At 54.5% G+C, this 23,485-nt stretch overlaps 1 protein-coding gene across 5 annotated transcripts in view; it reads left to right on the top strand.

Moving 5' to 3' along the window:
- The window catches only part of ASB2 (ankyrin repeat and SOCS box containing 2), a 49,062-nt gene that overhangs the window by 21,862 nt on the left and 3,715 nt on the right, over window positions 1-23,485 (top strand). For 2 of the 5 annotated variants that reach the window (XM_027120425.1, XM_027120426.1), the window contains 7 exons: window positions 3,989-4,087; window positions 7,204-7,370; window positions 8,223-8,378; window positions 10,398-10,643; window positions 13,650-13,821; window positions 19,932-20,496; window positions 21,448-21,601. In XM_027120425.1, the coding sequence (XP_026976226.1) occupies window positions 3,989-4,087; window positions 7,204-7,370; window positions 8,223-8,378; window positions 10,398-10,643; window positions 13,650-13,821; window positions 19,932-20,496; window positions 21,448-21,601 (1,559 nt within the window). Of the gene's footprint in view, window positions 1-2,936; window positions 3,488-3,988; window positions 4,088-5,123; window positions 5,397-7,203; window positions 7,371-7,429; window positions 7,940-8,222; window positions 8,379-10,397; window positions 10,644-13,649; window positions 13,822-19,931; window positions 20,497-21,447; window positions 21,602-23,485 lie in introns of those variants that run through there. The other 3 variants (XM_027120427.1, XM_027120429.1, XM_027120428.1) reach the window with 3 other exon arrangements.

Here is a 23,485-nt window from a genome sequence, read left to right as displayed (position 1 = left end):
ATCCCAGAGAAAATATAATATTCCCTTTCAAAGTCATCTTCCAATTAGTTCCTCTCCCACCACGAGGTAAGGGGTGAAGTTTGAACGTGTATGAGGATCAAGCCTTGGCCCGCTGAGGGCCCCCTGAAAGGCAGACCAACGTCCCATCCAGTGGAGAAGTAGGGTTCATGCACTCATGGAACAGGGAGCCCAAGGGTACGAAAATAGCAGTCCGAGTGGCTCCAGGAAGCTGAGTCTTCCAGTCTTTAAACTTCTGCATTTTATTTAAGGTTAAATTTCTAAGAAGAAGAAGGAAGAAAGCATGAAGCAGGAACTTGCTCGGGCTGACGTGTGCACAGCTGCAAACAATTCAAATAAGCCACCTACACTTACTGTACACTTATGATGTGCCAGGTGACTTCCCTGCACCTGGATGTGCATCAGGCCTGGTTCCTGTTCTCCCTAAGCTTTCAGTCTAATGAGGGCAAAGGCCCAGAGGTACATAATCATCCGACAGGATGGATGCAGCAAAGAGGCTTGCTTCGGTGTCAGAGGGACACAGGAAGGGTTGATCTACTTCTCAGTCAAGGAGGTGGGCTTTGCAGGATTAATAGGAGTTTGCCAAACAGGCTAGAGGAAGCAAACCTCTTTGAGCCTCAGTTTCCTCATCTGCAAAAGGGAGCCAATTTCATCTCCTTCACAAAGTGGACTAGAGGATGAAATGAGATGACTTGTGCCATGTGCCTATCATAAGACTTGGTACAAAGCAAGCTCTCAATGAATCTTAGCCATGGATGGGAAGGCAGAAGTTGCTGCAGCTTGGAATCCATGTTCTCTACATGTGAGTCCTCTCTGGCCAGCCCAGAAAGGATGCATTGGCCAGTGGGTGCGGGGGAAACAGAACTCTCATGGGGGGAATGGGCATGGAGGGGGCAATCCCGTGTGAGCTCTTCCTCTCTCCAGCCAACAGGGCAGGGGGCTGGTTCTCCAGGAATTTGAGGTCTTGGCATACAACCACACAGCACCAAGATTACCATACGGGACACTATCCCTACAAAGGCTTTTGTTTGCTTGTTTTGTTTCATTCATTTAAATTTATCAAGCGCCTGTGGTGCCAGGCCCTGTACTCATGACACCTGTGTTCGTGTGAGGACCAGATGGGAGGACAGGTATGGGATGCTGCTCAGTGGCAGGCATGGGAAGACTCTTGTATTTGTCAGCTCCCTGTGCTATTAAGACGCCTGCTTGCCACCCGCATTCAGCCAGGTCCAGGCCAATGTAACACCCTTCCTGGGGCTGGCCTGGGCTTCTCATTAACTCAGACAGGGCCCACTGAGAAGTCAGGGGGCCTTGTCATCACAGCCCTGGTCCCCACTCTCACCGAGCCTGACCTGTGTCTGAAGCCGGGACCAGCTGGTCTCCAGGACAGGGCTGTTGGGAGCTGGTGATGGTGACATACTACCAACCCCGACCTGCCCGCCCACACAAAGGACGTGGGGCCCTACCTGGGCCCCTTCCAGGGCATGACCTTTGCCCACATCCTGCCATGTTCCTCTCACTTCTGATGACTCAGCCCTAGTGGTTTTCTCTGCTGGGAATTTCCCTGCTCTGGACCCGAGGTGAAATGGGGCCCGTCGCCTTGATCAGAAAGAGCACGGAACCCGGTCAGCGGCCTGGCTCCCCTTCCGGCTCTGAGCACTCATGCTGCCTACCCCTAAAGCCTAGTTAACACGCTCAGTTTCAGAGCGCCCAGAGCGGTCCTCCTGCCTCTCTCCCAGCCCCTCCCTTGCGGCTCTGTGGTGGTGTGTGTCCTCACCACCACCCCCGCCCGACCCCGTGAGCCTCTGAACACCTGAGGATCAACAAAAAGAAATATGCCATCCATCTGCACCCCCGGCCCTAGCACAGGCTGTGCAAGCATAGAAAGGAGGCGAAGCCATGCCCCATCGTGAGGGAATGTCACCGTCGCCATCTCGCTGCCATCCCCACCAGCCTCACCATTCCATTGTTGCTGTTATTATTATACCGTCAGAGATATGTCCTAATTCTAGGGTGGCGGGTAGGTTTTCATCAATGAGTTTTACCTGGCTAAAAGCATTCTAACAACAAAAAGTGATGGGAGGCCACACGTGGATCAATGATGAGAGTGACCGGGTCCCCAGGGCCACGTAGAGATAGAAGCCCAGGGCTTTGTCATGACCACAGGGCTGGGGACTGCTCAGGTGGGCCTGGCCTCAGGCTGCTTCCGTCTTGCCCAGCATCCTCCGCTTTTCAGGGCCGGGAGCAAGTGCAGATAATGACACTGAAACAGCAGCTCTCAGGGCTGGGGAAAAGGGGCCCTGGCAGGGCCAGTCTCTGCACCCCTGTCCCCAGGATGTGGTGTGAGATCTGTATGGCATCCTGAGTTTCCATGTGAGCTCATTGCAGTGAAGGCTCCACAGCAACAACAGCAGCGAGGAAACCCCTGGTCAGGTCCTGCTTCCTCATTTTGCAAAGGAGGAAACTGAGGCACAGAGAGGGGTGGGGGCTTGTTCCCAGTTTCAGGGCCTGTCAGCGTGGCGGCCTGAGAGCCAAAGAAGGGACAAAGGGGCGGGAGGCACCAAGCCTCTGGAGGAGGGAGCATGTGTCGGAGCTCCGCGGCAGACAGGAGTCGACTCTGCAGCTGCGTGTGACCCTGGGGCCGTTTCCTGCCTCTAGGAGCCCCAGTCTCTGAGTCTAGGAAAGGCAGTGGCATTGGCACCCGCTCTAGCATTCATGGCATCACACTCGGCCTCGCTGCTCAGGAGCAGGTGGGGGAGAAGGAAGGTGGGAGGTGATGACCGTGGTGCAGCAGGTGAAGGGGGCTGGCATCCTTCCCGTCTCTCTCTGCTCCCTCCCTTTCCCTGTGCCCCGGCCTGGCTGAGGGTGTCCACAAAATCTGCAGGGCCTCAGGGTCACAGTTCCAGCACCTCCGTGGCCCACGGGATGCTGGTCACCTGTAGCAACACCCTTCCCAATCCCGCAGGGGACTCCGCAGAGGGGCGCAGGAGACCAGGCCAGGTCCGCTGGGGTGTCTGTTGCACCAGGGTCCCCAACCCGCTGGAAGATGGGCCAGCATGCCCTGTTCCCATTCCAGCTCCAACCAATCCAGATCTGTGCAGTGGCCACCTCCCCTCCTTTCACCCCTCCTGTCCTCACAACAGCCCAGTGGGGTGGGAAAAACTGAGACTCAGAGAGACGAAATAATGATGCAATGAATGGTGGACACGTGTGGAGCCCTGTGCCTGGCCCTCTGGTAAGCACTTTACACCATTCACGCATTCAGGCCTCACCAGACTAAGTCCCAGAGAAGATGCACCTGTTCGAGGTCACACAGCCAGGGAGTGCCAGAGCCTGGATTTGAACCCGTGTCACTCTGACTCCAAGCCCTGACTCCGATGAACTTCTTCGCGCATCCTTTTGCTCTACCCTTTGTACTGCTTGTTCCCGACCCTGGGACAGCAGGACCCTCTAACGAGGAGCCAGTGAGGTGAGGGTGGGAGCACAGACCTGGCTTGGCGCCCCAGCTGTGCTCTCCTAGCCCCCCACCCCGGTGAATCTCTTGTCCATCCCTGTGGGGACCCAGCCTGGCCCGCCCTGGGACTGAGCCCCTTTCATCCTGGGACCTGCTGCTGACTACTCCTCACATCCTCCTGGGTGAAGAATGTCACCTTGCTTCATATCTGCCTCCTGCGTGGCTGGCTGGGGAGGGGGACCTTCGGGGGTGGGGTGAGGTTAACCTCATTGTTGTCTTATATGGTCATTTAAATCTCCCAGGGCTTCCTCAAGGGCCAAAAATAATCTGGAGACACAGCAGCTGTGTCCAGCGCACAGGGAGGACCCGGCCATCTGCTTTGGTTCAGAGCCCTGTGTCTGTCTGTCAGTCTCTCCCCCTCGCTCTCCCTCCATCTTCGTTCCTGCCTCCGGCCATGACCCGCTTCTCATATGCAGAGTATTTTTCCCTCTTTCACTCCTGCCCTGCACCCTCCAGGTCCGCTGTGTCTCCTGAGAGCGCCACGACCGCAGCCCCCAAGGGCCTGTTCCAGGAGGTTATGCAGAAATACAACCGCAGCAAGTCCTTCCAGCTGGCGTAAGTGCCCCCCCCACGGCCCCCCAGACCATCCAAGCTCATTCTCCTCTAAACTGGGGTTGGGGTGCAGGGATGGGAAGCAGTCCCACAGCCCCCAGGAGGAGGGGTACTCTGGAGGGACTCCAAGGAACAACCCTCCCAGGTGTGTCCCCCTGAGACCCAGCAGCTCCTGCCGAGCTGGGCTTGGTGGTCGCAGGCTCCATCCTCTAGGAACTGCCAGCCAGGCTGAGCTTGTGATTAACCCCTCAGTTCCCCCAGAATGGGCCCTGCGTGCTGGAGTAGCCCCGTAGGGCTCTGAACCTGGGGACCCAGCGAGAGGGGGACTGGGGAGACGGCTCTAGTACTCCAGGGGCTCAGAGCTGAGGCCGATGAGTCCGCCCCCCATTCTGCCTCGCTTTCCCGCATGCCATCACTGTAGGTCTATCTGAGCACACCCACGACGCCCACACCCACAAGTTTTGGTTTGCTTTGTTGCCTTTATTTATTAAGTGCCAGGTGCTAAACCCAAAAGATAATCCGAGCTGCAGGAAAGGCTCTGTTTGCCTGGCACCAGGGTGCTGGGCTAGGTGAGTCCTTAGAAAATAGCTCTGTGCTGTTTCCTTCTCTGCTCGACCCCAGAAGCAGCTAAAAACAAAAAAGCGGTCCCGTCGCTGGAGCCCCTATTTCCTTGATCTGTTACATTGTGGGGAGGAGACAATTGGCCGATGTTTTGTTTCTTCTTCCCAGCCCTTTTCAAGTCCTGCCACCCCTCTCTTCCTTGGCGCTGCAGGTAGGATTTTGACAGTCTGGAAAAGCGAAACCAGGTTCTGGTCTCAGCGCTGTTGCCACTTCCTGTGAGACTGCCTGTGAGTCGCTGACCCTCACTTAGTCTCCGTTCTCCGTAGAGAAGGTTGGAGAGGACAGAGTGGCCTCCAGGGTCCTGTCCAGCTCCTCGGTCTCTGATGGTCTGATACCCGCAGCAGATCCCCCCAGCCCTGGGGCGGGCACTTTGGCTGAGCTCGTACAGAAGCTGGCCGTGTGTGTGTCTGAGCGCTCCAGGGTCCTTGCACCACAGCTGGACGAGGCCCAAGCTGAGCGGTGCGTCCTAAGAATGTTCTCATGACACCGCACACCCGCCAAAGCCACAAGAACAGCCAGCCCTCCTCCCTTCCACTTCAGCCGGGTCCCACAGGAGACCTTCCGGGAGAGACAGGACACCTACCCCACTGGGGCTTTTCCTGACACCAACCGGGGCTGCTCTGGGCCGCTCGTGAGCGGAACTCATCAAGGTGGCAGTGATGGCGTTGATGGGGACTTCAGGGCTTATCTGGTCAGTTACCCATCGTCCTTGCTGGGTCTGTCCTTAACCGGCATCTGTGCTCTGAAGCTATTAATAACCAGAGAGGCTGAGAGTCAGGAGGAAGTGCTGCTCATGCTGGAGGGGGGAGCAGCTGGGAGGGTAAAGGGGCTGGCCCTGGAGACACTCTGGGCCTATCATGGCCACTGACAGGGATGATGGCCTTGGGACAAGGCCTGCCTCCAGTCTCACCTCCTCCATCAGGGAAATGGGACCACTTATGCAGCTCTTTCCCCAAGAGTGGACCCACAGCAGTCTGTTGTCCTCACTGACTCTCCAAGGATGGGGGAAGCCAGCTCAGTGCATGAATGAATGAATGAATGAATGAATGAATGAACGAATGAATGAATGAACGAACAAACGAAGTGGCTTGGATGAGCCAAGCTAAGAAGTTATCTTTCATATTAGCCCTGAAATCTTTTGGATATTCAGAAGTTTTAAATTGTGAAGGTGTCAAACGTATTAATCCTTCAGGTACTTAAATCTTTCAGCAGCTGAAAGTTCTAGAGGTGAGGAGAAGGGTCCGGAGAAAGGAAAGGGGTTGGGAAGACCCCAGAGAGGTGCTCACTGTACGGACTCCCCCTCTGAAGGGTCTGCGCCTTTGTCTCAGTGCAAACAGGCCCCGAAGGTGGAGGTGCTTGGTAAACTCTGGAGTGCTATGCTCAGGGAAGGAGTTTAATTATCACTAAAACCTCCAGTGGGGTCAGTTATCCATCCCTTTGGGGGGCCGACACTGGAAGCCCGAATCCTCCTGGTAGAAATGGTCTTGGTATAGCAGATGCAGCCACTGAAAGCTGCAGGGACAGAGGGGTCCCCTGATTCTCTTCTGGCCACCAAGGAGCTCTGTTTAAAAGGGATCCTTGGTTTCCATCTGTGGAAGTGAATGAGCCGGCCATGTTTCTAGTGGAGTTTCCCAATGTGGTACCCAACTTGGAGATAAAGGCATGGGAATACTCCAGGCCCAGGGATGCTCACACGGGGACGGAACACGGGCAAAGCCCGATCCAGAGCCCTCACCTTTATCTTAGGCCAGTGCGTCCTCCAAACGCTCAGAGGAAGCCATTGCAAAGACTGTGTTGAAAGAGATATAAATACAATCCCCAAAGACACAAGCAAAACTCTAACAGGGAAGAGGCTGTCTTTTTGGAAATAGAAGGGATGAAGGAGTGAAATAATTGTCAGGGTTCTTAAATTCTGAATCCTTCCTCTCTCCCTCCCTTCCTTTCATATTTTCTCTCTCTCTCTCTCTCTTTCAATCCGCAAATATTTATTAAGTACTTATTATGGACCAGCCACTGAGCTGTGCCGTGGGAACCAAATCATAAGGGATAAAAGAAAGACACGGGCCCTGTGGTCTTGGAGCTCAGAGTCCAGTGGGGGAGACAGACAGTGGGCAAACAATCAAAGACATGTAAAAGCCAGTGGTTAGCTGAGGGCTTAGGACCGGAGGCAGGGAGAGGCTGACCCAGTCACAGGCAGGCTGAGGAAGCCGTGACAGGGCTGAGAGTCAGAGAGGCCAAGGTCAGGGCCGAGGTCAGGGCAGAGTTTCCAGGGCACACCCATGTAGGTTAGGAAAAATTATTCTCCTTATTGAGAGGACACGGCTGCAGGGGCTGAGCACCTGTCCCAGAGTAGCAGGGCCAAGCAGGACTGTGCGATCCCACAGCCAGCCCCACTCCTGGTCACCAGCACGCCCTGCTTTCCTTCTGGGAGAAAGGCCACCTGGCCCTGCCTCTGCCTGCCCCAGTCCGGAGGAATGACCTGCCCCTTGCTCTCATAGGCCCGTGGATCCTGTGCTAAAGGCCATCAAGGAAGGCGATGAAGAGGCCTTGAAGGCGATGATCAAGGCGGGGAAGAACCTCGCAGAGCCCAACAAGGAGGGCTGGCTGCCGCTGCACGAGGCGGCCTACTACGGCCAGCTGAGCTGCCTGAAGACATTGCACCAAGGTGAGGCGCTGGGCTCTGTGCGCAGCCACAGGTGGGGACGGACACACAGGCAAGGGCACTCTCCTTGCGGAGCTTTGCCTCACCACCACCATGGTGAAAGGGGCGAGGCAAAGCTACCACCCCGCTCGCAGAGTTAAAGTCATCAAGTGGGAAGCAAGGAAGTACTTGGGGAAGCAAGCCATCCCGCCAGCGCTGCCCCACCCATCCCGCCACCTCTCCAGGCCTCCCAGGACAGGAGGGCCTAATTCCTAGAAAAGGAATGAGGGAAGGCTGACTTGTGGGAGAGCCACTGCCAGTTTGTTCGAGAATGTTCCAGGGGCTGATTTGGTGTGGAAAATACCGCAGCTGTGCCTGGGCCCTGCCAAGGCCGTCTCCAGCAGCTGTGACACTCTGGGCAAATCATGCCTCCTCTCTGAGCCTCGGCTCTCCCCCAGGCCAGATGTGGATGGGGAACACCTGCAGGCAGGAGTTACCTCTGCTCTCAAGAAGCATGGACCCCAGGCAGCCCACCACACTCCAGGGCAGGAGCGACTACATGAGACGGACTTCTGGCAGTGGCTGGTGGGAGTGTAAGGGAAGGACAGGGCCATTCGGAGAAGGAGGGGGTTCAACCAGGGGAGGCTTCCCAGAGGAGGTGGCATCTGAGCTGGATTAATATGACCGGGAAGCTGAAACAGCCCTGTGAAAGTGACTGAATCCAAGGCCAGGGCAGTGTGGCAGTGTGGATGGTAAATTCAGGTGGAGGCCATTCACATCTGTCCCTGGAACTGGGAGGAAATTGGGACCACCCCTGTGTTGGAGGGGGAGGTGCGTATCTTCCTCCTTTTGAATTTCCTGGTCTATCCTCCCCAGCATACCCGGCAATCATTGACCAGCGCACCCTGCAGGAGGAAACGGCCCTTTACCTGGCGACATGCAGGGGACACCTGGACTGCCTCCAATCCCTGCTCCAGGCTGGGGCTGAGCCCGACATCTCCAACAAGGCCCGAGAGACACCACTCTACAAAGGTGAGCCCACTGGGGTGGGCTTCCCCGAGGGAGGGTCCAGAAACTAGGTGGGCAATGGGGAGGATTGCTTGCAAATTGTACAACTCCCCAAGGGGGTCTACTTTGATGATGCAGCCTCCTTTAGATGTATAACTTCCATAGTTGAACCATTCATTCATGTACATATTCAGTCAACATTTCCCAAGTCCTCCCATGGGCCAGGCGTGCTGAGAGCCCTGAGATGAAAAGATACGGTCCGTGTCCATGTGCTCTCCCCATCTGGTGGGCGTCGATTCGCAGATGATGTAATAGTTAGCTACTGGCATTGAAGAGCTTGGCACAAGGCACCTGGGAACATTGGGGAGGGGCCCTGATGTGGAAGAGGGCATCCGCAGGAGGGGGTCCCAGAGCTGAGCCTGAATGGGAGGGATTTACCAGCTGGACAAGCAAGGGGAACAGCATAGGCAAAAGCAAAGAGGCGTGAGAGGGAATTTGTACCTCCAGGATGTTCGAGAAAAGGAAACACTCCTGGCTTACCCAATACATCATCCAAGGACATTCACTGGCTGCCCTGGCAGTACCCAGGGTCAAAATCCGAATACTCATGACAGTTGGTATTTATTGAGTGCTTACTAACTCTGTTCTTTTTTCTAACCCTCATATCCATCCACGTACGAGGTAGGCGATGCTAGTATCCCATTTTACAGATGAAGCCGTAAGGCACAGAGAACTGACATGAGGCAGTCAGGATCACACAGCCAGCAAGGGCAGATCTGGGATCTAAACTCCGCGAGCTGGATGCCAGCACCACACTCTGAACTACTCCACGATCAAGTGTTTAGTTCATGCCTATACGCTTAAGCAATCAGCTTTGGGGCTTGCAAAAATGATAGGACCTTTACACGTTGAAAAACTACAGAAATCTCCAACTTTCCCTGTGTCTGGTATCCAGCACCTGGAACATTCCATAGGCAGCAGGAGCCAGGTCCACTGCAGACCTGTGGTGGAAGTGTCTTGCCTAGAACTCATGTCCCCTGGGCACTGGAGCCATCACCTGGAGCCTCAGCTGACCCAGAGAGAGCGCCCAATATGCTGGGTGACTCACAGCTGAAGCCTGGGCCCTGGTCCTGCATGAGCTCCACGATGTGCCAAGCTCCACCCTAGAGCCTTCGTGTGCTACCTCTCTCCACCCTCCCATGGCATCCTCTCGGGAAGGTTCCATTATCTGTGCTTTACAGGTGAGGAAACCAAGCCTGGGGTCCTGTTTGAAGCACTACACAGGCAGCCCCCCTTCCTTCTCACCACCCCCTCTGACTGACTCAGAGAAGCTTCTAGGGATGGTTAATTTGGACAAGTGCCCAGCCTCCCTGGTAGAAGCTCTGCCAGCGCTAAGGCTGCGTTTAGGGCCCACTGCAAGATGAGGCGACGTCTGAGCAGACTCAGAAGACAGATTTTAGCCCAAATTAAGCGAGTAGCTTTTGAGGAAGTGTTTTGATCAGGACGATGGCACTGCCCTCCTCCTCCCCTTCTGGCTCGTGGAGGACCGAAGCAGGTAACACTGGAAAGGGAGATGAGGTAGGGGCATTCCAGAACCTTCCAGGGGACAGAGACTCCAGAACGGACTACCTGGATTTGAATCCCAGTTCTGCCACTTACTATCTGTGTGACCTTGGGCAAGTCACTTAACTTCTCTGTGCCTCACTTCTCTCATCTGTGAAAGGGAATAACACTACATCCTTTAAGGGTGGTTGGGAGAACTAAATCAGTTAATTATGCAAAGTGCTTAGAATAGAGTGCCTGGCATATAACCAGTGCCAGAGACATATCAGCAAATTCTGATTCGTATTACTATTACTTTTTGTTGTATAGCCTAGGTTTATGCAGAGACTGAAACTTAGTGCAGATCCAGTAGATATTGGTTGAGTGAATCCACTTACGGCTGATGAGTGAATGGGTAGATGGACAAACGAATGAATGAAGTCTTGGCTGGCCAGCTCCTGCTGGGGCCCTGCTGACCATCTTGCTTCTCCCTGGGCACAGCCTGTGAGCGCAAGAACGTGGAGGCAGTGAGGATTCTGGTGCAGTACAACGCAGACACGAACCACCGCTGTAACCGAGGCTGGACGGCTCTGCACGAGTCTGTTGCTCGCAATGACCTGGAGGTCATGGAGATCCTGGTGAGCAGAGGTGCTAAGGTGGAAGCCAAGAATGCCTATGGCATCACCCCCTTGTTCGTGGCCGCCCAGAGTGGGCAGCTGGACGCACTGAGGTTCCTGACCAAACACGGTGAGTGCTAGGGTCCCTGGGTCATGGAGTTCCCAAGGGGCACAGCTGGGAAGGACCTCAGAGACCAACTCTAAGGGAAGGCAAGTTTAGGGGTCCTCTATGGATATACTCTGACTGAGTGATGCTATCTTCCGGGAGTACTGTGTTGAGAAGGATTCTGAGGCTGTGTCTAGGCTCAGCCGGAAATGTGTTGAGCTCCACAAGTGATCCCCGCAATTAGGCACAAACTTGGAGTGGGGTGGCACACGTGCTGTATATTAGCCATCTCTAACCTAGCCCAACAACCTCATTTTACAAATGAAGAATCTGAGGCCCAGAAAGAGGAAGGGACTTATCTATCTATAATCACGTAGCAAATTAGTGATAGAACTAGCCAGAATCTTAGTCTCCCGACACCCTAACCGCTTCTCTTCTATCACGGCCAGAAGGAACTTCAGACAACATTTAGGTCACCTCCTCACTTTATAGGTGATGAAACCAAGGACCAGAATAGGAAAATGACTTGTCCAAGGTCTCACGGAAAATTAGAACTGGGATTTGAACCCTGGTCTTTGCACTCCTTGCCTCTGAAAAATCTTTGTTCACTTAATGGGACAAAATAAAATAATATTGCCTGAACTATCATGTCCCAGTAACAGAAGACTCCAAGACTTTGGCCGACATTCTTTTGGTTAAAGAGTATTATATTCTGATCTACCCCAAGAACACTTTTGATTTCCTTTCTTTCTCCGTGGGAAGTGACCCTTCCACTTGAGCAACAGAGAACCCAGAGGTAAGCCAGACGCTGGGGCTGAGTTGGAATAATTTGTTGAGGACCCACTGTGTGCCAGGCACTGCACTAGGCATGAGCACAAGAAGCCAGTGGGGTTTCCTCCACAGCCCTAAGAGGTAGGGAGTGTCCTCGTGCCATTTTGTAGATGAGGAGACCGAGGCTCGCAGAGGTTAAATGATTGGTCGCAGTCAGAGCCTGGACTCCGACTGCGTCCATCTGACTCCAAACTGCATGCTCTTCACACCCCGCCACCCCGCCCCAGGCCTCGAGAATTTCCATCCTGGGGCTTGGCCTGGATAGCATCCACCTACTCAGCACGTGCCCGAGCAGTTGGGAAAACAGACCCAGGGCAGTTCCTTGCCGCTGGGGACATATCTGGGCTGACCAGCCTGAGGACAGAGGGGCACAGGGAGGGTCCTGGGAGCCAGGAAAGGAGGCTGGGCAAAGGGCGGGGTGCTCAGCGGACAGGCGAGGGGAACTGGCTAACGCTAGACCTCTGCCCAGCTCTCCCGCTGAAGCCCTGAGTCAGGGTCTGTTCCCGTTGTGGGCTGAGTCCACTTGCAAATGCAAATATTTTTCTTGTGTGAGCAGGCGGCTCTGCCTGAGGCCGGCGGGGTCCAGGCTTCCGGGGAGCCTGACTCTGAGAGCTTGGCAGTGTCAGAGCCGCTGGCCAAGTCTCCCTCGGGGTGGAGGCAGAACCAGCCTCTGCGCCCCGGCCCCTCCATCCTGCAGAACTCGCATTTGCTGAGCAGCCCCTCTGTGCCAGCCACCTGGTGGGGAGGTTGTCTTAGTTCACAGAATACCGCAGACTGGGTGGTTTACGGACAACCAAGGTTTATTTCTCACAGTTTTGGAGTCTGGGAAGTCCAAGATCAAGGTGCCGGTGGATTCAGTGTCCCATGAGAGCCTGTCCCAACTTCCTAGGCAGCCAACTTCTCTCTGTGTCCTCACATGGTGGAGGGGTGAGGGAGTTCTCTGTGGTCTCTTTTATGACGGCACTAATCCCATTCATGAGGGCTCCACCCTCATAACCTAATCACCCCCCAAAGGCTCCCCCTTCTAACAGCATCACACTGGGGATTACGTTTCGTAAGAGTTTTCAGGGGACATGAGTGTTTCAGTCTATAGCTGATATTTGCTTACATTGCCTTATTTACTCCTTGCAGTTGAGTAGGTACTATTATTCCCGGTCAACAGATGAGAAAACTGAGGCTCCTAAAGGCTACCCAAGGCCACAGAGCTTGTAAAGCGTGAAACAGAAACTTCAGCTGGTTCTTGTCTGGCATGAAAGCCCGTGCTCTTTCCGCTAGACCAGAAATCAGTCATCAAAAATTTTAAATTACAAGAAAGCTTGTGATAAGCTGGATGCCCAGAGAGAGGGGATCTGTGGTTAACAGATGCTCTTGATTTCAGCCCTGACTGACATTTCACTGCCGTCTCAGTTCTATTTCCTTCTGGAATAGGGAGGGACCGGGAACAGGCTGCACCGCTCTTTGCAGAGAAACCCCTGCATTCTCTCCATCACCACCAGGAGATGGAGAAGGCATAGGGGACTGGGCTCACGGGAGACTGTCACCAGGCTGGATTCCTCCCTCCTGCAGCACGGTGTAGTGTTTCCTTCAGGAGACAAGAAGTAATTCCTCCCTTATTCCTTGAAATGGAAGGCAGGGAAGAGCAAATCCCAATGAATAGAATTATTAGGGTTTTCTGTACGAGGAGGCTCTGTGCCCTCCTAGAGCTGTGAGGGCCTTCCTCAGGGCAGGATCTGGATCCTTTTAGGTGGAATGAGTGTTGAGAGCATGGTCTCTGCCATCTGACCATCTGTCAAGGCTTCTGCCATCGGATCATCGGGGTTCAAGTTTTGGCTCTTCCCTTATGGGCTGGGCGTTCTGGGGCCAGTTGCAGAGGTTCTCTGTGCTTCATCGTCCTTGTCTGTGACGTGGAGATAAAGTTGTTACCGATTGCATGGGGTTACAGTATGTTGTGGACTCAAAGAGATAGCATAGGTAAGGCACAGCGTCTGGCACAGAGCAAGTGCTCAGTAAATCCCAGCATCGTCGTGGCAGCTCAGCATGGCAGACAGCGGGTCTCAATGTAGCAGAAAGGAGCTGGAGGTCCTCTGGGTGATCCAATGTATCACAGTGGTTAGGGCAGCAGCGGTCAGCCCGAGGTGGGCGTTACATCAAGGACAGTGACCGCCCTGATCACTCACCCATCCGCCTCTCCTTTGCCAGGTGCTGAGATCAACACACAGGCCAGCGACCACGCATCTGCCCTCTACGAGGCCTGCAAGAACGAGCACGAGAAGGTGGTGGAGTTCCTGCTGTCGCAGGGTGCCGACGCCAACAAGGCCAACAAGGATGGCATACTCCCGCTGCACATCGCTTCCAAGAAGGGCAACTACAGGTCAGCCCAGGCCCCGCCCCCGCCCCCTGAGGCTCCTCCCCGCCCCGCCCATTCTTCTGAATGCCCCGCCCACGGGGGTAGGGAGGCCCAGGAGAGGTCAGAGCCCAGGCCACGTTTTAGGTGGAAAAGAGGAAGACCCCTCAGCAGTCAGCAAGCTAGAGTGAATGCTTACAACACCAGGAACAATAATAATAGCCAACACCTATGTGGCACTTTCCAGCACTTTACATTAGAAATGTGTTCAATCCTTTTAACAGCTGTACTTTGCATAATTCTTTTAACAGATCTACTGAGGTAGATACGGTTATTTTCATTTTTTCTCAAATGAGGAAGCTAAGACAGAGAGGTTGAGCAACTTGCCCAAGGTCACTCAGCTTGCAAATGACAGGAACTCACCTGTTCCAAACGTCACATCTACTGGATTCCACACAGAAAGCCAGATATGAGTCTGGACTAGTGGATATTTCTGTTGGGGATGCAAAGATAACCTCTTAGGCAGTTAGCAGGCATACAGGGGATACCTACAATAATACAAATAGTACCATTGATACTAGCTAGTTTTTCTTAAGCACTTACTGTGTGCTAGGTACTTTGAGTGAGATGAGAGAAGCTTAAGTTTTCAGGGAGCAATCTGGTGGGACGGAAGATGCGCGCGTGCGCACACACACACACACACAAATTCATGACAAATGAAAGAGCATGAAGAGCTGAGGTCCGTGGTGGTCCTAGAGACTAGCATGGGCTGGAAGCAGAGGAGTGCTAGAGCTGGCTTGTACAGCTCCTGTGAGCTGATTGGTCACATTGGTAGCCTGAAAATGGCCATGGTAAGAGTATTTACACCATGGAAATTAATGATTGTTAGAAATCAGAGGCCCCTCCTCCCCCCAGAGAGCAAGTTGTTAAACCTCCACCTGCACCACCACTAGCTGGAGGGTCAGGGAAGACTCGCCTAGGAGGTGCCCGTGGAGGATGCACAGGGCCCAGCAATTTCCATTCGACCAGTGTTCCCCAAACTTTGAGCATTCACAGACATTCTGCCTGATTTTAGATATCTGCACCCTCACTTCTTAGTATTTTCCTTTCAAGACGTTATTATTTTAAATGAATTTATTTTCAAAAGGGAACGTTTATCACACTATTAAATTGTTAAAATGATCAAGTTACAATTAATAAAAAAACCTTCTCACCTAAAATCCCATCTCGTGTACCCCAGACGACACACTTTGGGAAATGCAGCCCTGTCCTCAGCAGGGAGAAGATCGTGTGTGCTGGAGGGTGTGGGTGGTGTCCGCTAAGGCAGAGGGAAATGGGGGTGAGAGTGACATCCTGGAGAACGGAGTGGAGACACAAGGAGACAGAGCTGACTCTCAGGGGCCCCAGGCCCTGCTCTGTAGGTACCCGCACAAATGACCAACCAAGGGTGCCCTCCCCGCTCCATGCCCCATACATGCACAGAGGAGACCCCGCCTTCTCTGGACCAAGTAGCTGGCCGTGAGGCAGACATATCTGGGTTTGAATGCCTCCTGAGGCCCTGGGGAGCTTGCTTAACCTTCCTGAGCTCAATTCCCTCTTGTGTAAAACGGGAGGTAGGTTGCACTGCCTTGGGGGCTGTTGCGGGGACTAGTGAAATGGACATACGCGGCTATAGAATGGAAATAAAGCCCTCAGCAGAGCACCTGGCACACAGTAGGTTCTCACTGGGTCTGCATTCTCTCTTATGTAGGGAGGGTACATTCCATAATTTTTCAGTGAAACCAATGAAGGGATAAAAGCAACTTAAGTCAGGCAGAGGTGGTGGACAAGATAGCATCTTGCTCTTCAGCTCCAGAAAGATCCAGCATCAGTCAACAAACATGGATCCTCTTAACCTGACTCCAGAGAGATCCCGAGGGAAGGAGACAGAAGGGCTGACCCTTGAAACCTCCTGGTACACTGGCTCCCCATACTTGCCTGTACAGCACAGTCACTCTGGGCTATTTTTTTTTTTTTTTTTTTTTTTTGTGGTACGCGGGCCTCTCACTGTTGTGGTCTCTCCCGTTGCGGAGCACAGGCTCCGGACGTGAAGGCCCAGCGGCCACGGCTCGCGGGCCCAGCCGCTCCACGGCATGTGGGATCTTCCCGGACTGGGGCACGAACCCGTGTCCCCTGCATCAGCAGGCAGACTCCCAACCACTGCGCCACCAGGGAAGCCCCAAGACACACCTTTTCTTATTTTTCATTTCCAGTTTAGCAAAGACACCTTATGAGATTAAAACTCAGCACCAAAGATAGACTTATTAAGAAGTAGTATTAGACAAGAGCAGATGGTGCAGGATCCCTTTAAACTGAATTTAGAATAGCACTGAAACCACTGGTTCTCAACCTTGGCTACACACTGGAACCCTGGGGAGCTCTTAAAACCCTGAGGCTTGGGCGCCGCCCTTAGAGATATCGCTGTAAGCAATCTGGGTTGGGGCGAGGGCTGCAGGATTCCTAAAAGCCCTCAGCTGATTTTACCAGGCATCCCAGGGGAGAACCAATGTGTCGTTTGTGGCTGACATATAATACTGACGTGTATTTTGGGCCTTCCCTAATTTTTAAATATCCTTTCTCTTTTACTTCTAATTTATATTACCTTTGCAAGCCACTGAAAACTCTTTCTGGGAAAGGCAGAATAGAGAACATTTAATACATTAAATTAAAATGCATTTTTCAACACATTCATAAGCAAGTTATCATGCCCGTTAATTAAAAGGGAAACTGAGGCTCAGAGCTCAAGCCCTCCCAGAAAATGAGAGGACAGGCCCCTTTCTCTAACCCCATCCACTCCAGGAAACTGGTTTACTGCTTGTACCTTCTGGAGGAAAATGAAGGTTTGCAGCAAAGTTTCTCAAGGCGTGATGCATAGATCACCCACCTCAGATTCCGGGGCCCCTCCCCAGACCTGCTGCATTTTCAGCGTTCCCTCAGGGATTCTGAGTTGCACAGGGATTGAGAGCACACAGATTGTATCCTCAGCAGGCTCCACTGTCTCTCCGGGGACCCAGAGACCCCTAGGCTTGCTTGTTCATCCAGCAGGTGGCACAGAGTGGCAGTGGGCCTGTTTTTCCTCCTTCGTGGAGGACCTGCTCCTCTGCTCCAGCTCCCCGGGGAAGAGCTGCAGACTTTCCCCCAGAGGGATCCCTCGTGGGCAGGAGTCCCACTGTGCCCTCGGGAACACCCTCAGGCAGATTCTCCACTGGTGGAGCCTTTGCTGGCTCCGTAAGGGCTCAGAAAAGAGGTAATCCTCCCTCAACACACACACACACACACACACACGCACACACACACTGCCAGGTTGACACAGTGCTACCAGTGGTATTGGGAGCAGAGCCATTTGTGGGCAGCTGGTTCCCTTGTGAAAGTCAAGTCCATGGTCAAATTTATACTGAATGCTGGCAGAGGTCACACCACCGTGACCCGGTGACCCAGGAGGCTGAGCTGGAGGGTGCAGCTTCCATGCTGGGGAAAGGAGAAGAGAGGGACAGGGAACTAGGCCTCCCAGACACCAAAGTTTCTGCCAGGCAATGAGTACGTTTGTTCTCTTCTTAAGGTGCATTTTGAGCACCTGTGGTCCCAGGACCTGCCCATGGGAGAAATGGGAATGTCCCAGTCTGTCTTGTGGGGTCTCCCCATCGTCCTCCTGCCCTCCTCCCACCAACTGGTCTGTGGGAGAGAAGTGATGACATGCAGTGGGGCGACCAACACTCCCCAGGCCTAGGGGGACTGGAGCATCATGGAAAGGCCTGGTCTTGGGCATTCTGACGCCTGCATTCTGCCCTGGCTTTGCCATCCACCTCCAGTCCAACCTCCACCTCCCACCCCACACCCAGGTCTCAGTTTCACCCTCTGTAAAATGGGAGGCTGGACACACTGATCTCCAGACCCCGCCCAGCATTGCAATTACTCTCAGCTTGGCCAAGTCCTCCAGAAGCGTACAACAATTAGATAATTTCACTGTGTTATTTTCTGGGACTCTAGGCAACGTCCAGTCACGTTCCCACATTTCTGCCATTTTCCCTTGGTTCGGCAAAGGACCAGTGGAGACCAGCTGTGACCTGCCAGAGATACCAGCCCATCTGGCCAGTGGCCCCAGGCAGCCCCTTTCACTGTTTTTCCCGTGCTTGGGCATGTTACGGCTGTTAGGGAGCATTTGTTGGCGATGGCTGTGGTCCAGGCTGAGGCCCCGGCCCCCCGCCTTTGACCAGCACCTCAACAGAGCGAGGTCAGGCCTCCTGAGCCTGCACAAATAGAAATTAGGAGGCAATTAGCCCCCCTGGGTGTGTGAATTTCCTTTTGAGGTTTGAGAGGCAGATTTTAAGCAAACACAGCGTCACTAACCATAATAATACTTTCCACTGAGATCCTAAGGGGAGGTCCCTGGCATCACATTTCTAAGAAGCCAGAAGCCCCAGGAGCCCAAGTGCCAGGAGGCAAAGAGGTGTGGGAATGGGCCTGGTGGCGCCTGCTTGCCCTGCCATGGCCACTTCCTTGGAGCCCACACAAGGTCACCTGTCAGCCGGGAATGTGTGGGTTAGGGTCTACAATCACGTCAGTGGCAAGAGCTTGGCAGGTGGCAGGGGTCTAGGGGAAAACAGCAAATACAAGGGGTCAGGATTCCTGGGGTCAAGCCCCAGAACTGCTTTATGGCCCTCGATCAGTCACTTCATCCCTCTGAGCCCTGCCTGTTACAAAGGCCACAGACCCACTCTGGCTACCTCCACAGCCTGCAGTGAAGATAAAATGGGGCAGGCAAGTAATGTGTTGTGAAGAATGTAAAACCCTGTGGCATAGCAGCTGTCTCCTGACTGCCACACAAGAAGCAGAGGAGTGGTTAAGAGTGTGCTCCTCACTCTAGGGGGAATCAGACTAGCTGGGTTCCAATCCTGGCTCCATCACCTACTGGCTGTGTATCCCTGGGCTTCTCTTTCCTCATCTGTAAATGAGGTTAATGCTAGTACACATCTCATAGGGCTGTTGGGAGGATGTAACAGATTAGCGTAGGTTAAGGGCTGAGAATAGTGCCTGATTCATCAGAGGAGAGCAGAGTCAGGGCTGGCAGCAATCTCCAGCCTCAGCCGCAGCTGATCAACCCTCTCCGAGCCACAGGCAGGGCAGAGAGCCTGGGAGAGGCTAGAGTCAGCCTTCAGGGGAAGAGGCTTTGAGACTCCCAGGACCGGGGAGGCGACCTCATGGTCACTGAGGGCTAACTGGGGTCTGGGGCAGGAGTGGCTGGGGCCAGGCAGATTTGTCCCCTCCTGTCCCCCAGGACCTGGTGGATCCACGAAGGCCTCAGGGCAGCAAGACAGAGATGCAGGACAGCTCAGCCCTGGAGTCAGAGGAGGGTACAAATCCTGGTTTGTGTCTCCCGATGTACGGCCTGGGCAAGCCCCCTAACCGCTCTGAGCATTGAGTTTTCTCATCTGGATTAAAGGGAATGACGAGACATACTTTCTGGGGTGTTGTAAAGAGTAAACCGAATAGTGTTTGTAAAGCCTTTGGATGTCTCCTGGCACATAGTGAGCCCTTGGATACGGCTGTCCCTGCCCACCCACGCCTACCCGCACCCCCAGCCTATCCAGGCAGGGCAGGGTCTAGCTCCATGCTTCACGATGTGGCTCTACTGCCTCCTGAAGACAGTAGCCCAGACAGTCATTAGGTTTGGGGCCTTCTAATCAATTCCTTCAGATAATTGAGCTGGGAATGGGCAACACTCCTTAGCCTGAAATAAGTCGGCAAGAGATTCTTGAAACCACGGGCCAGTCTGGCTGAGGTTTTTAAGGACTCAGACTTTGGAGGCTAAGGGTTGTGAGTTTGAAGCCCAGCTCCACTCATTACTGGCTCTGTGATTTTGATAAGGTGGTGGAAGCTCTCTGAGCCTTAAGTTTCCTTATCTGTAAAGCAGACCCATTCTCCCCCAAGTGGTAATTGTGAGAACGGCTGTCTCCGCGGCGCCTCCTGCTGGTGGGTCCGTGCCTCCTCACTCAGTGGTTGCGAGTGGCCGAGCCTGGCCCCTCCGCTCCCCCCGGGCGCGGGTCCGGCCCAGAGGTGCGGGCCGCCCCGTGACCCGCGCGTGCCCGCCCCGCCCGCAGGATCGTGCAGATGTTGCTGCCGGTGACCAGCCGCACGCGCGTGCGCCGTAGCGGCATCAGCCCGCTGCACCTGGCCGCCGAGCGCAACAACGACGAGGTGCTCGAGGCTCTGCTGAGCGCGCGCTTCGACGTGAACGCGCCCCTGGCGCCCGAGCGCGCGCGCCTCTACGAGGACCGGCGCAGCTCGGCGCTGTACTTCGCGGTGGTCAACAACAACGTGTACGCCACCGAGCTGCTGCTGCTCGCCGGCGCCGACCCCAACCGCGACGTCATCAACCCCCTGCTGGTGGCCATCCGCCACGGCTGCCTGCGCACCATGCAGCTGCTGCTGGACCACGGCGCCAACATCGACGCCTACATCGCCACGCACCCCACCGCCTTCCCCGCCACCATCATGTTCTCCATGAAGTGCCTGTCGCTGCTCAAGTTCCTCATGGACCTCGGCTGCAACGGCGAGCCCTGCTTCTCGTGCCTGTACGGCAACGGCCCGCACCCGCCCGCCCCGTCGTCCTCCAACAGGTTCAACAACGCGCCCGGCTCGAACAAGGCGCCAGGCGTCGTCCAGGTAGGAAGGCGCGTCTGGGGGAGTGCGGCCAGGGCCAGTGCGCTCCGGAGGCTGGGGGGACTAGTGGTTCACTCGCTCCCGAGGCTGTGTGCACCGGAGGCGGGGTGGAATACACTAGGGAGGCAGCAGAAGATGATGGTTAGCAGGATTTGGAGGCAGTGTGGACTCATGGTCAGTGCACTTTGGAGGGAGTGTAAGCTAGTATTTAGCGCTCTTCGGAGGCAGCAGAACCCGGTGTTAGCATGCTTTAGAGGCAGCAGAACTTAGTGGTTCACGTGAGCGATTAAGTCCTTTCTTTGGTCTGCTGTTTTGGGGGAAGGAACAGTGGAGCAGGGGATTGGTGAGGAACTCTGCAAAACTGAGGGGTTCATCACCCCCAGCAAACCTACACCTGGAATATGAGGTTGATTGACCAGGATCCGGGTGGAGGTGAGAACAGGCTGGTACAAGGTCAGGTGAGGTGCAGAAAGTCAGTGACCCCAGCGGCAAGACCTGTCCATGGTGATGACTTAAATAAACCAGAATGTAAAATGAAAAGGAAATTAGAAACACCCTCCTCTTGGAGATATTAACAATGGCTAATGACCATCACTTATGGGCTATCCTCTGTGTGCAGAGAAGTTTATGTTTATATTACCTTAATTCTCATTAAAAAAAAAACCCTTGAAGTTGGTGTCATATACCCATTTTCTAGACAAGGACGTTGAGGCTTAGGGAGGTGACGTGACTTGCCCAAGTTGCCCCCCTCCCGCTTTTGGCAGCAGTAGGCCTGTGTTGATGAGAGAGGGGTGTGGATGTGGAGAACTGGATCCTACCCTGGGCATGCCCAGTGTCTGTCCTCAGACGTGTCCCCTGCCCTCACTGGCCGCAGGTTCCCACCTGTAGGATGAGCTTGTCGAGGCAGTGCCCTTGGTCCTGGGTGTCCCAGCACTGGTGTGTGCTCCCTTTCAGTTCTGCGAGATCCTGTCTGCCCCGGAGGTGAGCCGCTGGGCAGGGCCCATCATCGACGTCCTCCTGGACTACGTGGGCAACGTGCAGCTCTGCTCCCGGCTGAAGGAGCACATTGACAGCTTCGAGGACTGGGCTGTCATCAAGGAGAAAGCAGGTAGGGGCTGTCACTGCTGCGGCCGGCAGCTCACCCTGCCTGACTCAGGCCGGGACTCGGGCCCTGTGACTGTTACTGACATTTGATGAGCACCTTCTCGTGCCAGGCTCTGTGCTGCATGTCACATCCAGTGGCTCCGTGATTCCTCGTTTTGTAAGTGAGGAGCCTGACCCTCAGACTGTCACTGGCGAGCGTCTCACCACTAGTTAGTGGCAGAGCTGGGCTTCAAACCCAGGTTTGATCGACCCCAACATCCCGCCACTAAATCTCTCTAGGATGCTTTAAACAAAAACTCCGGCTCCCCGCGGGGTATCAGGACCTTTAGAGTAAGTCGCCCAGGACTATGGGCCGCTGGGAAGCAGTGTGGTGGGGTGGAGGGGGAGTTACGGGCTAGGGCATCTCAAACTGCAAAGTGCACACGAAGCACCTGAGCATCTTGTTTAAAAATGCAGAGTCTGACTCAGCAGGTCTGGGGCGGGGCCTAAAAGTCTGCATTTCAACATGCTCCCGGGTGGTGCCGGTGCTGTCAGGTCACCGGTCTAGGGGCCAGGCCCCCGGAGCTCTGGAACCAGGGGCTTGCTGGGCGACCGTGGGCAGGACTCCCCTCTGGACCTCAGTATCCCTGTCTGAACAGAGCAGGTTGGCAGGCTCAGTGTCCAGCCCCACCCAGCTCTGCCAGCTTGGGGTGTTTGCAGGGCCGGGTGTGTACCTGGCACAGTGAGGGGGCTTTGGCCGCGGTCCAGCAGCTGTGTGCAGTGTAGATGGGGCAGCCTAGCTGAGTCAGGCCAAGAATTCCTGTAAGAAATTACGGGCAGGTGAGGCGTCAGAGCCAGTTGAACTGGGTGCTGCAGCCGATACTGAGGAGATGCCTGACCCGAGGCAATCCAGCTGCCCCAGGGCTTTCTCTGGCGCTAGGGGGCACAGTCCTGTCTCTGACCCAAGTGCTTGTCAATCACGTAGCACAGAGGCTGACCCACAGAAAGTTATTATTATCCCACCATTGCTGCTGCTGCCCCCAGGTGAAGACGCTGCCTCATCACCTGTCCAGTTGTCCCACAGCCCAGTGCCCCAGGTTCTCCTTGATCCCTGTGCCCCTTTGAACCCACACTTGCCGTAGGATTTTCCACTTGCACAAATGCCTGGGAGCTCTTGAATTGAGGCCCTTAATAAAGTTACTGGGCTGGCGATAGTGGGGAGGAGGAGGGGGCGGAGGACGGGGGAGGATGGGACGGACTTGCCCACTCACGGGGAACTCTAGATGCTCAATAAACAAACATTCCTTGAATTAATGAATAATTGGTTGCCATCACCGTGACTGGCCACTAGAGGCCACTAGAGAATAGAGCGGTCCTTGCTTAGATGTCGTCCCACCTCTCACTGTCCTCGCCTCAAGCCCTGCCTGGGAAGGGTAATTTCCAACTAAACTGTGTCCATGGGAAAAAATCTGCTGAACCCTTTAGTGTGCTACAAACATTTATTAACAGGAAGAACAAATAGTTCTTAACCAATACTTCTTCCGGTTACTTTAAAGCCCACCCTCCATCTGCGAAACACTTTCCCACGTGCGTTTTCATTTAATGCTGTGACGTTGACATCAGAGACTCCAAAGCCAGCCAGGATACCAGCCCTGGTGGCCCTGTGTCCTTTGCCTACGCAGTGGCCTTTTGCCTTCCCACAAGCTCAGACTTCACTCAGCAGAGAGCGGGGCTGAGCATCCCAGAGGGCAGCGGAAGTGTCAGCAAGGCCGCGGTGGGCAGCTAGTGAGACAGCCCTGCAGCTGGCTGGGCTCCCCCCTCCCCCCACATTCCTACTGCACCCTGATCTTCCCTGAGTGGCGGTGGCCTCTTTGGCTTGGCACTGCTACTTCCGCTGCCTGGAATGCCC

The sequence above is a fragment of the Aethalodelphis obliquidens genome, unplaced genomic scaffold, assembly GCF_003676395.1.
Source record: "Aethalodelphis obliquidens isolate GAN/ISIS:26980383/991018 unplaced genomic scaffold, ASM367639v1 scaffold21, whole genome shotgun sequence".
NCBI classification, from domain to species: Eukaryota; Metazoa; Chordata; class Mammalia; order Artiodactyla; family Delphinidae; genus Aethalodelphis; species Aethalodelphis obliquidens.
This window is presented reverse-complemented; position numbering and strand designations above follow the sequence as displayed.